The following is an 18,547-nucleotide window of genomic DNA, read 5'->3' as shown; positions in this document are numbered from 1 at the left end:
ATCACATTCGTGGCACTCTGTCGGCTACAACGACAAGGATTCCAGTTGATCCAATCGACAGAAAAGCCTGCTCATGAAATTTAATGTGCAAGTGGCTGAGCACTCCACAGACACGAGTACCCTTAAAATAGTTCTCGGGGAGATTCAGCATGACATAGAGTGTGACAAGGCTGGCCCTTTGAAATACAGGTACAACAGAAACAGGAAGAAAGAGTGAGAGAAAGTTGTGGTGAAAGAGTATAGCAGGGTTCACCACTACTCCCTGCCAGAGCCTCACGGAGCTTTAGGTGTTTTCGCTCAATAAACACTCACAATGCCCAGTCTGGGAATCGAAACTGTGATCCCATGAATGCAAGTCTGCTTCCCTAAACACTGGGCCATTGCACCTCCACAGAACACATTAGTATGAAGTTGAAGTCAAAATAGATTCCTGTTATAGATCAGGACTTATTTGATCAAGAGCTAATACCTTTTACTAATGATGTTGATGACAATAACAACAATGATTCAGATTTTGGCACAAAACCAGAAATTTTGGAGAAGGGAGTTAGTCGATTATATCGACCCTAGTGCTCAACTAATACGTATTTCAGTGACCCTAAAAAGATGAAAGGCAATGTTGTTGATCTTGGTGGAATTTGAACTCAGAACATAAAAAAAAAAAAACAGATGAAATACCACTAAGCATTTTTGCCCAATGACATAAGTTGTTGTAGTAGTAGTAACAACAACAACAGTGATTTAGTTTGACTGGAGATAAAGCTCATTTGGTGAAGGAGAGAAGTAGCTGAGTAAATTGAACCCAGTAATTTCAATAGGTAAATTAATATATTTTAATAGACTGACCTTCAAATGCTCCAGCTGTATGTACTAGCGATTGATAACCTCCACCTCGCACCCAGCCACTTGTGTTGATGATGACACCACTGAGGTTAGCTGAAACAGAAAACCAAGTTAATAAATCACCCATCCAGACACTGGAGCTGTTTGCAAAAATCAATATGTCCTGCTTAAATTAAGGACAAACTAATCCAGACAAAAAGAATTTAGTAAAGACACAGGCATGGTTGTGTGGTTCAATCCCACTGTACAGCACCTTGGGCTGACAAATGCCTGGTGGGGAAATTTAGTAGATGGTAACTGTGTAGAATCCCACCACACACACACACATATGTATGTATAAACTTGTTTACCAGTTCAAATATACTTGGGGCATACCTGAACCTGTAAGAAAGAAATCTGTCATAGAGATAAATGTAAACCAGTAGTTCCCAAATATTTTCAGGCTGCTGTTCCCTTAACCCCTATTCCACATTCCTAGCACCCCCACCACAACTCAACACCACAAACATGGACCACCTTCTGCACTAAATTCAAAACAATTATTTCAAATATAACCTAACCTAATTAACCCATTATTTTGGGGGTTTTTTTCAACATCCATTGCCCCCTTTTGGCCACCCCATTATCATCCCACTTTTCTTCAATGCCCCCTTGGATCTTTTCACTGCCTCCAAGGGGGCAAAACCACCCACTTTAGGAACCACTGGTGTAAACACACCAAGTCAGCTTTCAGTGCCACCTAACCAGACTGTTGCATACATGCATTTTGGAGTGATTATCTCCTCTCTTCAGCAACAAAAACCAGAGAGGTAGACACTGTGAACTGACAGGAGAGAGATATGATATTCCCATCATTGTTCAATAAAATACAGAGTGACAGCGCTAAGTGGTGATGTGTATAAATACAAACTTCTAACTGGTAACAAGTTTTCTACACATCACAGCTTAGCACTGTCATCCTGTGTGTATATATCTACAGATCAAACCAACAGGCCATGCACTTTCAAAAAGTAAGAGAGAAATACACACATACACACATAATATATATAGAAACATTGCCAGATCAGACTGGGCCTGGTGCAGCCTTCTGGCTTCCCAGACCCCAGTTGAACCGTCCAACCCATGCTAGCATGGAAAGCGGATGCTAAACGATGATGATGATGATGATGATATACTTACTTTTCTTATTTGCCTCACATTTCAACTGGATTACTGATGCTAGTCTGCTGATGAGGAGGTTGTACAGAGCAAGATTTTCATTGGGACTAAAATGGCCAAAATGGTAGACAACAGGTGCCACGGACTGGATGAAGCCATCTTCAATGTCTGCAGGTCTTTCTACAACTGCTGCTGCTGTTAATAGGAAAAAATGTACAATTTAGTTTCAAACAAGGAACAAGATGGAAGTTAGGTTAAATTCTAATACACAGTATGAAGTATTTTCATTAACATCATCCACAACACATGTTAAAGTACTGAAACCATAGAATCTCAGAAATTATAGGGAGCCCCAAAAGCAAGGCAACATTTAAACAGGTTTTTATTTAAAAAATCTGACAAACGTATGGGACATAGGGAAGTTGTAAGTTCTATATTTAAGAGATGAGGAATTATTTACATTATTTACAAAAAGAAAAAAAAAAATTAGATTCATAAGCCCTAAAATTCACTCCATAATTTCCCACAGGCTACTAACCCCAAGATTGCGAGTTTGATTCCAAGCAGTAACCTGAATAATAATATAATAATAATAATAAAATCGAAAAATACCTTAGGAATGAGAATCCAGGTTCGAAATTTCCTCAAGACACCTGAAGAAGGCTGGAGGGTATATCAGCCAAAACGTTGTGTTAACAACAAACAAAATGAGGACAAATAATGTATAGGGAAGTTGTTTTAAGCCATCCCATCATCATCATTGTTTAATGTCCGCTTTCCATGCTGGCATGGGTTAGACAGTTTGACTGAGGCCACACCAGGCTCAATCTGATCTGGCAGAGTTTCTACAGCTGGATGCCCTTCCTAACGCCAACCACTCCACGAGTGTAGTGGGTGTTTTTACATGCCACCGGCATGAGGGCCAGTCAGGCAGTTCTGGCAACGACCATGCTCAAAAGGTGTTTTTTACGTGCTACCTGCACGGGAGCCAATCCAGCAACACTGGCAATGACCCATTATCTGGAAAATGCATAATGGAGAAAAAGAGTGGAATAAGGATTTCCTTTTCACCTCTAGTTCTCACTGTTCTGAGACAAATTAGAAAACTCTACACAGCCACTCGAGCTGCTGTACACAGCACCCAAATCTTCCTCAAATCACACTAGTATATTAAGAAAGGAAGAACAGTGGATGGATAGAATAGTCCTAAATATACTGCCTGGGAAAGTTGAGATGCCTGCAATCATAAAATTACTTGATCAGAGCTGACAAGGAGATTTGCAGAAACAGAAGTTCACAAAGATATTACAGAATGTAACAATGCACAACTTGAGATAACACTCACAAAGCTGATGTTACACAGCACAACACTGGTCACACCTAAAACATTAAACAACAATCACAGTAGAAACACAATCTTATACACATTGACATTACAATACACAACACAAACTACAGCTAATACATCATCATTTAACGTCCATTTTCCATGCTGGCATGGGTTTGACAGGGGCTGGCAAGCTGGAAGACTGCACCAGACACCAAACTGATTTGGCATGGTTTCTACGGCTGGATGCCCTTCCTAATGCCAACCATTCGGAGATTTTACATGGTTTGATGGATCTTCTTCTCAAGTACGACATAATGCCAAAGGTCTTGGTCATTGCCTCCATGAGGCCCAACACTCGAAAGGAGTTCAGCCATTTTGCTTCCATGAGGCTCAACGCTCAAAAGGTGCTTTTAAATGGCACCAGCACAGAGGTCTCAGTCATTGCCTCCATGATGCTCAACACCTGAAAGGATTTCAGCCACTTTGTCTGTGAAGCCCAATGCTCAAAAGGTGCTTTGTATGTGCCAGTTACGTGACACCAGCATCAGCCACGACTGCCATTTCACTTGGCTTGATGGGTCTTCTCAAGCACAGCATATCGTCAAAGGTCTCAGTCACTAGTCATTGCCTCTGTGAGGCCCAAAGTTTGAAGATCATGCTTCACCACCTTGTCCCATGTCTTCCCGGGTCTATCTCCACCACAGATTCCCTCTACAGTTAGAGATCGACACTCCCTTACACAGCTGTCCTCATCCATACGCATCACAAGACCATACCAGCGCAGTCGTCTCTCTTGCACACCACATCTGGTGCCACTTATACCAAACTTTTCTCTCTTAATACAACACAATCTCCCAGACCATGACATTATAAAACACCATACAACACTAATGCTTCATGCGTTAAACACCATTCACCACACAAAACAGGTTACACTTAATACACTAATTTACATTTACAACAAGACCCACACTATTTTACACGTCTTAACCCTTTTGTTGTGTGGAGGCACATAGCCTAGTGGTTAAAGCAGTGGACTCGTGGTCGAGGGATCGCGAATTCGAATCTCAGACTGGACGGTGTGTGTTTATGAGCGAAACACCTGAGCTCCACGCGATTCCGACAGAAGGTAATGGCTAACTTCTGCTGACTATTTCGCCACAACTTCCTCTCAATTTTTCCTCCTGCATCTTGCAGCTCACCTGCGACGGACCGGCGTACCATCCAGGTGGGGAACCTATACGCCAAGGAAATCAGGAAACCGGCCCTTATGAGCCAGGCGTGGCTTGAGAAGGAACAAACAACAACAACCCTTTTGTTACTGTATTTCTTTCAATTACTTTAAATATAACAAAGAATTTAGTAAAATAACTTAGTTATCATTCAGCTAGTGTTAGGAACATAAATTGTGACTAAGGTTTGGTGGAAAATTTTAATTCAAAACTTATGAAAACAAGACATTTATACTCAGAGTCAAAGCTGGTTTCAGCCAGGTTGGTAACGAAAGGGTTAAGCATCACACCCTCATATATTAAATAATATTCACAGTACAGCAGCGCTATCTTATACATCCCGACAATAAAGACGACGGCGGCAGCGATGCTGACGATGCCTGGCATGCTAACAATTCTACCAGCTCACCACCTATATAATAATAATTTTCCTTTATTCCCAAGCCAGCTCTAGACCTGCTTGATCATATGTTAGAACATGATCCAAGTCGGCAATGCAGTGCTGAACAAGCTTTAAATTGTGCTTGGCTCAGAGATGTTGATCCTGCTAAAATCACACCACCTGAGTATGACAGGTTTTTCTTCTTTCTATACTTATCCCTGCTGTTTCTATTTCCATTCATTATTGTTGAACATTATACTATGTTATTATATATGTTCACATCCCATTCAAGCATGGTCGATGCCAGTGCTGCCTGACTGGCTCCCATGCTGGTGGCACATAAAAAGCACCCATTACACTCTCAGAGTAGTTGGCATTAGGAAGGGCATCCAGCTATAGAAACCTTGCCAGATCAGATTGGAGCCTGGTACAGCCTTCTGGCTTGCCAGCCCTCAGTCCAACCGTCCAACCCATGCCAGCTTGAAAAGCAGACGTTAAACAATGACGACGATGAATGATAATAATAATAATAATCCTTTCTCCTATAGGCACAAGGCCTGAAATTTAGGGAGGGGGATAGTTGATTACATCAATCCCAGTGTGTAGCTGGTACTTATTTTATTGACCCCAAAAGGATGAAAGGCTAAGTCAAACCTTGGCAGAATTTGAAGTCAGAACATGAAGAACAGAATACCAGGAAGCATTTTGCCTAGTGTGCTAACGCTTCTGCGAGCTTGCCCCCTTAATAATAATAATCCCTCCTTCTATAGGCACAAGGCTTGGATTTTGTAGGGAGGGGAGACAGTCAATTACATCGATCCCAGGATTCAACTGGTACTTAATTTATTGACCCTGAAAGGATGAAAGGCAAAGTCAACCCCGGTGGAATTTGAACTCAGAACATAGCGATGAGCAAAATACAGGAAGCATTCCGTTCAGCGTGCTAACAATTCTGCCAGCTCACCGCCTTAATAATAATAATAATAATTCCAGAAGACTTACCCAGGGTACCAGGGATTGAAATCATACTCTGGAAACAAAGAAAAACAAACAATTTAGCGATCATTCATAATTTATTTGACATAAGAAAAGTAATCAAAGAAATCAACTATGACATTTGTTTATTCATTTAATGTTGTTTCCATGCCAAGATGGACAGAAGAGAAACTTACTGAGGCAGCATTTTACAACCAGGCGTTCTTCCAGTTGCCAACCCTTACCTGTTTGTCAAGTAAAGGATTTCTTATTCCACTACTTTTTGAATGTATAGAGCAATTCATCTTAATGTCAACCAGGAATGTAAACAGGATTCAATGTTTTACTCAGTAGAATATGAACTCAAAGGAGGTAAAGAGCCGAGACAGATTCTGCATGATATTTTGTCTGATGCTCTAACAATCTTACCAATGTACTTCCTTATTATAATAATGATAAGAAGAAGAATGATCATGGTACTCTGTTGCAATGCCAGGTAGTGGCTCTCATGCTTTCTGGCCTTAACTGATAGGAAGTATTAACATGTACATGCTTTGTCTTGTAAAATAGGAATCACAGCAAATATTCTGCTCAATACCACAGAGTTGCTTGTCAGTTGTTTGACCGTAACCAGTTGAGCATGTCCCTTAGAGGCTGACGATATGTGCATCTCTAATCACAAGCAGAAGTAGTGGGGGAGCATCACAGCCACGTGTTGAGAGGAAAAGCCTTGCAGAAGAATCAACAGCACCATTTGATTTGCCATAGAGAGGAAGACTAGCTACCTTTCCCTACCAAAGGAAAGGGATTAATTCTTACTCTAGACTCAGCTGATGGCTGAATTCATCCTACATGCAGCAACAGCTGTTTAACACAAGACCACAAATCAGTAATGCCCAGACACTAAATAATAATATGCAGAGCAGTTTTGTCAAACTACTTGCATTTCAAACTGGCTTGCAGTTGGTATTTCCAATGCTTAAGCCAAGTAATACCCTACATCCTACCCACCTCCTGTAGCACTGCTACAACAAGGACTTTTGGAAGTTATCCACAGTTTCCAATTTGAAAGTTTTTCAGAAGAGACTGCTCAGACTGTTCTCATTGATGCCCAGAGCCATTCCCAGACAGTCAGATACAAACTCAGAACAGTAAGGAATGCAATAATGATTACTAACATAAACACAAAACCACAAGTTCTAGAGGAAGAGAACAGCTAATCATCATGTCTACTGTACCTTATTTTGTTGACCCTGGAAGGAATAAAGATAAAGCTGGCATCCACAGTACTTGAATTTATAAAGATTACTACCTTCCAGATTGAACAACTTGTGATCAAAAGCATTCCAATCAGGACCACCCTGTCTTTGCTACATATATGACTACTTCATTGCCCACTGTGTTCTTCCTATTTTTGAGTTAGTAGTAGTAGTGTAAAAAAAAACATAAAGTTGGATTGGTCGTGGTTGGCATGCTTTTGACCATAGTTCTGCTCAATTATGGATAATAAGGACTGAAGAACAAGAAAAAAGTTTCAGAATGGAATAATTGATTTGAAAGTGGGGTGTGGGTAGGTAGTAGGAGGTTATGGACCAAGTTCTTTACTCACTTGTCCAACATCAATATCCACAAATAATGGGGCATGGCCAGCTCGCACACAATAATTCAGGAGCAGCTTACAAACGGTACTTTTACCAACGTCCTTAGGTCCAACAATCATAATCTACAAAAAAAAAAAAAAAAGGCAAAAAGTATTTTAAAATGCGTGAAACAAATTTATAATGATTTATTTATAACAGAAACACAAGGAGAGAAATATTGAGTGTGGGAGGGGACAGTCACGTCAATTGACTGGGACTTATTTTATACCCCGTCCCACAAAGGTGTAGAATTAAGTTGCCTTTGGTGAGATTTGAATTCACTTATCAAGGACAAGGAAAAAAATATGACCACTGCTTGACAACTGGTGTTGATATGTTTACATCCCTATAACTTAGTGGTTCAGCAAAAAAGACTGATAGAATAAGTGCTAGGCTTTAAAATATAAGTCCTGGAGTCAATTCATTTGACTAAAAATTCTTCAAGGCAGTGACCCTGCATGGCCATAGTCTAAGCATGCCCATCTATCTTCATTTATCTTGGGAGTTTGGTCCCTGCAAATCACTGATAAATGCATCCTCCCCATGCACTTTGCAGAGGGGAACAAATGGTAGATTCATTGGCACCAAACTCATTGCCCCACAACAATGAAGCTTCCGCTTTCATGTATTTCTTTGCTCATCTCTAACTTTTCCTGTAAAGAATACCCTCATCTGAATCATTTTTTATGATTAAACACCTTCATATATTTTCTGTCCACTGGTCCCATGTTGACTGGTATGAAAGCATAAATCTGCATAAAAAATACATGCAGCTCAATTACGTAAATACAGGCAGAAGTCAGTGCATTCCGGGTGGCCACTGGGGTACATTTTTGCAGTACATATATATAATCTTCAACTGATCACCAAACCATGTTATCCTAGATCAAATCCACTGGTAAGTGTAACACAGTTCACAACTAAGCATACCATGTTTCCCAGGATCAGTAATAAACAAGACAACATGTATTTACTGTAGTCTTATCATCTAAGGCTATAGGACTTTCATCTCAAGTCCAACATCCTTAGATTAGACCTCACCACTTTCTCCCAAGTCGCATCTGACATATTTTTCAACCCCATCTATCAGTCATCCTTCACACATTCAAACACACCACGTCCATACTAGTGCAGTCTTCTATCTTGCACATTGTGGCACATACTAAACTGTTATCTAAACAGCAACAGAAAGAGGGTTGGAAAAACAGTGAAGCACACAAGGTCTGATCAAGAAGTACTGGGACAGTTAACATGGTAATGGAGCTAAAATACACAGAGTGAAGCTGCTTCGCATGGAATGACCCTGAACATTCTCACTCACTTCCATAGTTTATAGCAGCACTTGAAAGTAAAGTGGGTAGAGTATGGTTATCTCAAAAAGGTCAGGTTTCAGCTGTGCAGGATCTCCTTGATTAAGATGAAAGCTTTTGTAAAACAATCATAACATGTGATGAATCATGGGTCTATGGTTGTGATTTTGAAACCAAGATAAAAATCAAATCCCACTTGAAAGGAAGAAAATTTCAAGACATCAAGGAAATCCAAGAGAATGTAATGAGGCTCTCTATCCCCAGAAAAGGAGTTCTAGGAAATGATGGCTAGATAAAAGGTGTGGCTTTGGAAAGGGACTACTTTGAAGGAGATTAAATGCTGAATTGATAGGTGTTGTAGTTTTAGTTTTCTAGCACCTATTCCAATACTATTTGATCAGACTTCGTATGTATAACTCTATAGCTTTTAATGATGAGGTAAACTCAATCAATTATGGGATACAATTTTAATTAACCAGAAGTAAGCAAGGCTGTAGAAATGATGATGATGATGAAAGAGAGAGAGTACAGCTACATATATGTGTGCATGCATATATTTGTAGCTATACATATTTTGCTAATATATAAAGAGTAAAATAAGATAGAGAGAGATGAATGTAACTGATGAAATATACTCACCCTGGGTCCAGGACCCATCTCTTCACTGGCCTTCCGTTTCATCTGTTCCAATGCTCCATGGACATTCAAGTACATCACCATTGGAGTATCCTTTGAGACATAAGCCATTTCGGTCTTACCAATTAAGTAACAAAGAATTAAGGATAAATTTACAGAGAGGTAGAACAAAAAAAAATAAAATACATTCAGTGTGTTTGTTCCCAAGACAACCAGAAATTTATGCTGGCTATATGCTGGATTAGAACCAGCATCACCAGGGCTAAAATTAAACACTGCTTGCTACTGGTTTCAAAGATCATCCAGTTGTTCAAAAGAGTAGCTAATTATTCTACAGTCACTAATACATTAGATGTAATGTTAAAACAGATTCAGTGTAATACTAAGAAGGCTGGTTCTTTGAATCACATGCAAAATCAATCTAATGAACCACTACAGTTTCCATCAAGCAAAAACTATATATATAAAACTCAACTCTGTCAGTCATGAATGACCATGGGTACACCTAAGTGGTTCCCTTCTGGGGTAAAAGTGTGGGCGGAAAGTCGTTTCACCAGCAAACGCACAACCTGGGGTTGTTTTTATGGAAGACCAGCAGTCACCCATGCATACCAGCCTCCTCTCTCCATGCCACTGATGTTATCCAAGGGAAAAGCAAAGGTTAATACAGCTTGGTATCAGTGATGTCACAACTCATTTCTACAGCTGTGTGAACTGGGGCAACATAAGATAAAGTGTCTTGCTCAAGAACACAACACGCAGCCCAGTCCAGAAATCAAACTCACAACCTCATGATCGTTAGCTCGACGCTCTAACCACCGAGTCATGTGCCTTTACACACACACACATATATGTAGGTACAAGCATAGCTGTGTGGTAAGGAGTCTGCCTCCCAACCAAATGGCTTTGGGTTCTGTTCTACTGCATAGAGTTTGAAAAAATATCTTCTACTATGGCCCTAGGCTACTCTAGACTGGATTTGGTAGATGAAAACTAAAAGAAACCCATCGCGAGCGTGTGTACATGCGCACACATGCATGTTAGTGTTTCCTTGTGTTTGTTGTAAATTGGTGTCACTGTCACATGTTTCCAATCTTCTGTGAAAATGTTTGGTGATGGGGAAATTTGACCTTACTTGGAAACAAAAGCTGGTGACAAGAAGGGTGTTTATCATAAAAAATCTGCCCCAAGAGACTTCCTCTGAACCATGCGTACATGGAAAAGTGGGCATTAAAATGATGGTATATATACATACACAGAGTCACGAAGATTGAAGATTGATTTCAGCAGATGAGTTATCTAATCCCATCGGCAGAACTAGCCACCCATTGAGTTATAGTCTAAATGGCTGAGCATGATGTCACAGTCAATTGTACCCTTAACGTAATTCTCAAATACAATCGGTATCAAAACTGGTCTTTTGAATTACAAGTAAAACCAGTCCTACTGTGCAGCACAGCAGGATCAACTGCAGAACATAAAAACCATTAACAGCAGCTATTTCTGTATCCGCGAATACATACACACACACATGCAATAAAAGGAAATATGTAGCTAATAAATACATAAAAAGGATATTTTGATGCTGCATCCATGCCATGTGAAGACAGCTAACTTTGAACTTGGCAGGAAAGTGGCCTTCTTCCCCTTCACCAGTTCTGTACCAAACACTTCTGCTTTCCCATCTGTCAGCTGCAAAAGATAATGAAAAATTTAATACAAGTACTTGATAAAATTTTGTCCTTTAGCTGAATGGGTGAAGAGACATCAATAAAAGACATATTACTCAAATACTGGAGCCTGATATAATAAACTCTATGTTCAACAAAATATGTAGTCTTGTGCCTAATTTATCTAACTTGAAGACAACATAATATTAAAGAAAACATTTTCGTGAGTCATCATTATTATTAGTGATGCAATCAGTATTGCCATATTATTAAGCGGGCAAGCTGGCAGAAACATTAGCATGCTGGGGTAAAATGCTTAGCGGTTTTCATCCGCCGTTACATTCTGAGTTCAAATCCCGTTAATGACGACTTTGACTTTCATCCTTTTGGGGATCAATAAATTAAGTACCAGTTGCATACTGGGGCTGATCTAATTGACTGGCCCTCTCCTTAAAAATTTCAGGCCTTGTGCCTGGAGTAGAAAAAAAGAAAAAAAAGTATTGCTGTATTATCTCCCTTATAGTATTTAATTAAGTCTCTTTGTACTCATATATATTTAAATGTCTGATTTCACATGCTGGTATGGGTTAGATGAATTAAAGTTTTATCAAGGCATCATTTTACAACCAGACACATTCCCCATTACTAACCTTTACCTGTTTTTCAAGTAAGGGTGTTTTCTTCCAGTTGTCTTCAAAAGCTCAGAGCTAGTGGACAATTTGCTGACAGAGAAATGACTGCTTGTGGATCAGTGATTTTCATACAAGCTGTGTGGTGGTAGATGTTTGGGAGGGCATCCAGCCATAAAAACAGTGCCAAAACAGACACAAAAGTCTGGTGCAATCTTCTGCCTGGTTAGCTCCTGTCAAACTGTCCAACCCATGCCAGCATGGAAGGTGGATGTTAAATGATGATGATAAACACACACACAGGCATGACTGTGTGGTTAAGAAGCTTGCTTGTCAACCACATTGCTTCAGGTTCAGTCCCACTGTGCGACACTTTGGTGTTTTCTTCTATAGCCCAAGGCTAACCAAAGCCTTGAGTGTGGGTTTGACACCTAGAAACTTAAAAGGAGCTCGTCATGCATGTGCATATTTGCATGTAGCTTTGTCTTGACATAATGTGATGGTTGTAAATGAGTATCACTATCATACAAGTGGCATTGTTCATTTCCAGTCTTCCACAAACAACATGTCAGGCTATGGGGAAATATTGCCTTGCTTGGAAACAGGAAGGGTACCCAGCTGTTGAAAATCTACCCCAACAAATTCTGTCTGACCCATGCAAGCATGGGAAAACAGACATTAAATAATGCTTGTACCAAGTCTTTTAGATAATTTATTTTTAAAAGCTTAACTGGTTTCATACATTTCTCTAGTTTTCAAAAGTTGAGATAGAAAGACATAGGGCTATGCCACAACTGTATGGCATTTAAAAATTCTGTTGTTTTTATAGAGAGAACATGGCTCGAATTAGTATCTGTTTAGGACAGAATTTGATTGGCAGAGGGTGATTACGTGATTAGACTTAGAAATTTTTGTAAGTTCCCTGCTAAGTCTGTGTATTCATATCATATGACAATATTATTGGCACCGAAAATTAAGGCTGACACGGTTAAGTGAACATGTCAAATCTCTCTCCATATATATATGCTCACAAAGAATGCTGTTGATAGTAACTTTGAAGTTTTGGCTAGCTAAGCCATCATCAGATTGCAGTCTGACAATGGCTTAGCAGGCCAAAATTTTGAAGTCACTGTCAAAAACATTCCTGTATAAGAGTAATATATTTGTACTCTACAAAAATATGGAGTAACCCATCAGATTAATGTAAAAATTTTTTTTATAACTGAACATAAAAACAAACATTAATATAGAGAGATACATACACACATAAATGGCGTTGTACAGTTTCTGTCAACCAAATTTAATCACATGGTACTGGTTGCCTAAGTTTACAGGAGAAAACATTGTGCAAAGTGCACCACAGTTAAACTGAGCCTGAAAAACCACAAGGTGGTAAAGTAAACTTCTGAGGTCAGCTTTGTATTTCAACCTTCCCAGGGTAAATAAAACAAGCAACAGTAACCAACAGAATCAATAAAATACATTACCTTCCTTCTTACAAAATATCCAACAAATTATTAGTTATAGTAATGACATTTAGTTACCCCTCAATATATCCTAAGTTCAAACTCCGGTCAAGCTCAACTTGGCCTTTTCATTCAAGGATCAATAATATAAGTACCGGTCACTTACTAGGGTCCAATTTGACTATACTGTCCACTTAAATTTATTTCTTTATTGCCCACAGGGGTCTACACACAAAGGGGACAAACAAGGACAGACAAAGGGATTGTCAATGACATTGACTCCAGTGCGTAACTGGTACTTATTTAATTGACCCCAAAAGGATGAAAGGTAAAGTCGACCTCGGCGGAATTTGAACATAGAACATAACGGCAGATGAAATACTGCTAAGCATTTCACCCAGTGTTAACAATTCTGCCAGCTCGCTGTCCACTTAAATTTGAAGCTTTGTGCAGTAAACTACTGTTGTATAGCCCTAGGTCATCTTTGATTAAAATCTATGACCTTCCAGATGTAGCCATACACCTCCCCACCTCCTAGACAGATTGGAACTTCCAGAAGAAATGGCAGTGGTTTGCCTGGAACTTACCTCTCCACTATACATCTTGTTACATGAACTAATAAGGATGCCTCTACACTGTTCTGTAATCTGCTAAAAAGAGCAACCAAATCTTTCTTAAATCTCACCCTACCATGCAAAATCTTTTACCTTTTACTTGTTTCAGTCATTAGACTGTGGCCATGCTGGGACACTGCCTTGAAGAATTTTTAGTCAAATGAATTGATACCAGTTCTTTGGATTTTATTTAAAAACCTGGTATTTATTCTATTAGTCTCTTCTGCTGAACTACTAAGTTTCAGGGATGTAACCACACCAACACTGATTGTCAATCAGTGGTGGGAGGACAAACACACATACACAATGCGCTTCTTTCAATTTCTGTCTAAATCCACTCACAAGGCTTTGGTTGGCCCAACACTACAGTAGAAGACACTCGCCCAGGGTGCTACACTGTAAGACTGAACCTGGAGCCATATGGTTGAGAAGCAAGCTTCTTACTACACAGCCATGCATGCACCTATATGGGAAAAAATAAATAATACAATTCCAAGAAAAGGGGGATAGTCATGACTGGAATGTTTTTGATTGTAGGTTTGCTTCATCAAAGTACAAGTGTGGGTAAACACCAACAGCGATAGTATCTGGATTCCATAAACTACTCACGTGCTATTGGCTAGTTACTTGAGGTGATCGACTCCTCTCATTTGCAGTAGTCATAGTCTATTAGTTATAGCAGGAACAGCAGGAGGTTAATGTTCACTGGGAATACAAACACAACACCATATTTTCCAGCTCAGGTGGTCTCATGTAATTAACAGAAATAACGACTTTTCACACACACACACACAAATATTGATTTCTTTCATAGCACAAAGCCTTGTATATGAGAGAGAGGGTAGAGTCAATTATATAAAGTTCAGTCCTTGAATATGATTCTCTACTGAAGCCAGTGAAGCATACGTATTTTTCATCTTTTATTTGTTTCAGTCGAATGAATCGACTGCATTACATATTATCTTTTAAGCTTGGTACCTATTCTATCAGTCTCTTTTGCCGAACCGCTAAGTTATAGGAATGTAAATACATCAACATCAGTTGCCGAGTGCTGGTGGGGGAGACAAACATCGACACAAACACATGCACACGACAGGTTTCTTTCAGTTTCCATCTACTGAATCTGCTCACAGGCTTTGGTCAGCCCAAAGCTGTAGAAGATACTACTCGCTCAAGATGCCACACAATGGGACTGAACCTCAAACCATATGCTTAGGAAACAAGCACTTCTTACCACACAACCATGCCTGCACCTACATTAAACTATATAAACTCAGTCCTTGAATGTAATTCTCCATTGAAGTCATTCAAACACACTTTTTAATTTTTTTTAACATTACACCCTTCACAAGGCAATAAGAAAGATGGCAAGATTAAATCTGTAGAGATCCGTTTCAAAAGAGACTGTATCAGTGTGTCACTCAAAGAAGACACAAACTATGCATAAAGAGCTCATTCATAAGTAGATATTAGAACTAGGAGTATTTCATATTAATGGTCTTAAAAACCACACAGGACAATTGACATATGTATATATTTTCAACAGCTGGCCTGTCATAGCGTTTATGTCTTTTCTTGTCTCTTAGAAAATTTATTATAAACACAAAGTGAAGCTTTATCTAACAAAAAGCTTAAATCACTTTAAACAAAGGCTAACATGTTAAATAATGGACAACTTGTGTAATCTATTAGATCATCATCATTTAATAACTACTTTTCTCTGTTTGCATGGGTTGGATGGAAATGGGGCAGATTCTCTATGACTGGATGTCCTTTCTTTTGTTAATATTCATCTGTTACCAAATAAGGTAATATTTCCCCCATGACCAGGCGTGTTTTTGTGAAACACTGAAAATGAAGGCCATTGTTCTCATGACAGTGATGATCATTTACAAACGATATGATGCGAAGGCAAAGAGACTGTAACACACATACAATGGGCTTCTTTCAGTTTCCATCAACCAAATTTCCCACCCATACCAGCATGGAAGGCGGACATTAAACAATGATGATGATGATGAAATTCACCCACAAGGCTTAGGTTGACCTGGAGCTATAATAGAAGGCATTTGCCTAAGATACCACACAGTGGTACTGAACCCAGAACCATGTTGTTAGGAACCAAACTTCTTACCACACAGGCATGCCTGCACTTGTTACGAAAGAAAGCGAGAAAGTTCTTGCAAAATTTCTTAACTCAAGTAAGCACAGCACTTAGTAATCACAGGAGAACTGCGTCATACTAATCCAGACGGTGAAGTTCACTTCACAATCATGATGTTCCCTGATTAATTCCACTGTGCAAAAGCTCATGATATTCATTATATATGTTCTTGGGTTATAACCGTAACAGAAAAAACAATTTAACACCACTGTCTGGCATTTGGCCATCTTTAGCAGAGTTCACTTACAAGCAATCTGACCAGATCTCCAGCCTGAGGATAGAAACTGTGTTCTGATATGTCCTGAGAGGAGGTATTTCTTCCAACTATTCCTCAACAGACGCTGAAGTCTAGCAAACTTTGTTGGCACTGCCCTTCTCCGTCTGTTTAAGCCAGTGTTTCTCAAGGAGTAGGAGGCTTTCATGCCTATGAGGACTGAAAAGGGGCAAATAGATTACTATGTTTAATAAAATTAATATGGTTTTAGACTTTAGATTTGTCGAACACCATGCCAAAGAAGGGAGAATAATTTGGACGATTATTGGTAAGACAAAACTTGGTTGAGGCAGATTTTCTACAGCTAATGACCCTTCTTGTTACCAACTATTACCAAGTAAAGGTTGATGGCATCTTACTTTCCAAGTAAGGTATCATTTCATTCCTTTGATCCTCACCCATTGAAAGCTGAAACTACAGAACTTTTTGCTTCTCACCAGATACTAAACACAGGCACAAGACACTGTTTTTGCTCAGATAATATTAATGAGGACCAAGGAATGACATTCACAGTAAAACATGTGCAATGGCTTTCTTCTCAGTTTCCATTAGACTCACAAGGCATCAGTCAGCTTGAGGCTTGCAATAGAAGACATTTGCCCAAGGTGCAATGCAGTGGGACCAAACCCAGAACTATATGGTAACAAAGCAAACCTTGTGACCACACTGGCATGCCTGTTGGCAATGGGGCATGAATTTCACCAATATTATTTTGGAGACTTGGTATTTGTCCGTTTGAGAACTGTGGATTTAAGTAATTCCAAAATAAAACACACACACATGCAAGCATCACATAAAAGGCACCCGTACTGGTACCATGTATAAAACATTCAGTACACTTTGTAAAGTGGGTGGCATTAGGAAGGGCATCCAGCCATAGAAACCATGCCAAAACAGTTGGAGCCTGTTGCTGCTTGCCAGCTCCTGTCAAATAGTCCAACCCATACCAATATGGAAAACTGATGTTAAATAAGGATAACAATATATGTATGTACATCCTATCTTTAGAAGACAACTGGACACACACACCCACAATTTTCTTTGTCTAAAACAGTTTCCTACAAAAGCAAGAATCCTTCATGGAGACACTCCACAAGTAAAGAAGTAGTATGTGAAGTTTTAACAGGCATGGCTGTGTGGTTGAGAAGTTTGTTTCCCAACCACATGGTCTCAGGTTCAGTCCTACTGCATGCAAGTAGCACTTGACCGACCAAAGCCCTGTGAGAGGATTTGGTTGATGGAAACTGAAAGAAGCCTGTCGTGTATGTGTATATATGTGTATGTGTGTGTGTATACACAGTCAGACACACACACACGATTGCATGTGTTAATGGCACCATGTCTTGACTCTGTGTAACTGGTAATAATTGTAAATGAGTATCACTGTCATACAAGCAGTGTCCCTCATTTCCAATCTTCCATGAAAACATGTCCACCCAGGGGTAAATATTACCTCACTTGGAAACAAGTGACTAGTGATAGGACCATAAAAAAAATTTGTTTCCACAAATCCCATCTGACCCATGTAATTATGGCAAAACAGACATTCAAAGGCAACGATAAAACCAGAACCCAAGCCAACCAGAACTTTCAAAATGGGTTTGGGAAATGGAAACTGAAAAGAAACCCATTGTGTGTGTGTGTGAACGCTTGTCTTAACATTGTACAATGTATCATGCCCTGGGGATACATGGCCAAGGGGAAATATTACTTGGAGGCAAGTGAGGGTTGGTGACAGGAAAGTCATCTGGTTCAATGCCTCAATAAATTTTATTTGACTCTTGCAAGCATGGAAAATTGGGCATTAAAATGATGATGATGATGATGCATGTATCACAAGCCATCTTTGTCTATGTATTTAAACTCCTCAGTCACTGAAGAGTTGAAATAAGACTGAGACATGCCTACAATACTCACTAACATGAGACTTATAACAAAGACATTGCTCACATTCCATTTTAATTAATTTCAACTAAGATTTTGGAACCATTTCCCCTGCCTTTATTAGCAAGAATTGATCATTAAGCTAATGATTCTTTCACCATACCACAGCTGCAAATATAATTAAAATTTCTTGCTTCTTTTCAGTAAGCCCTTTAGCACTGAATTTGCCATGTCATGATTTTATTCACATATATCTTCAAAATCAATGAGTAAAAATAGAAAATAAATACACACATCCTGCACATTTATATATAAAAAAAAAGAAAAGAAATAACATATG

At 39.3% G+C, this 18,547-nt stretch overlaps 1 protein-coding gene across 1 annotated transcript in view; it reads right to left on the bottom strand.

The window, feature by feature from the left end:
* LOC115216516 (polyribonucleotide 5'-hydroxyl-kinase Clp1) overlaps positions 1-18,547 on the bottom strand; it is a 38,459-nt gene that overhangs the window by 8,500 nt on the left and 11,412 nt on the right. The window contains exons 3-8 of the mRNA XM_029785954.2: positions 11,085-11,198; positions 9,510-9,635; positions 7,530-7,643; positions 5,948-5,975; positions 2,023-2,196; positions 847-936 (exon numbers count right to left, since the gene is read on the bottom strand). Coding sequence (XP_029641814.1) covers positions 847-936; positions 2,023-2,196; positions 5,948-5,975; positions 7,530-7,643; positions 9,510-9,635; positions 11,085-11,198 — 646 coding nt within the window. The remainder of the gene's footprint in view (positions 1-846; positions 937-2,022; positions 2,197-5,947; positions 5,976-7,529; positions 7,644-9,509; positions 9,636-11,084; positions 11,199-18,547) is intronic.

Source organism: Octopus sinensis, linkage group LG10 (assembly GCF_006345805.1).
Source record: "Octopus sinensis linkage group LG10, ASM634580v1, whole genome shotgun sequence".
NCBI lineage: Eukaryota > Metazoa > Mollusca > Cephalopoda > Octopoda > Octopodidae > Octopus > Octopus sinensis.
The sequence above is the reverse complement of the archived record's forward strand: the minus strand, read 5'-3'. Positions and strand labels throughout refer to the sequence as shown.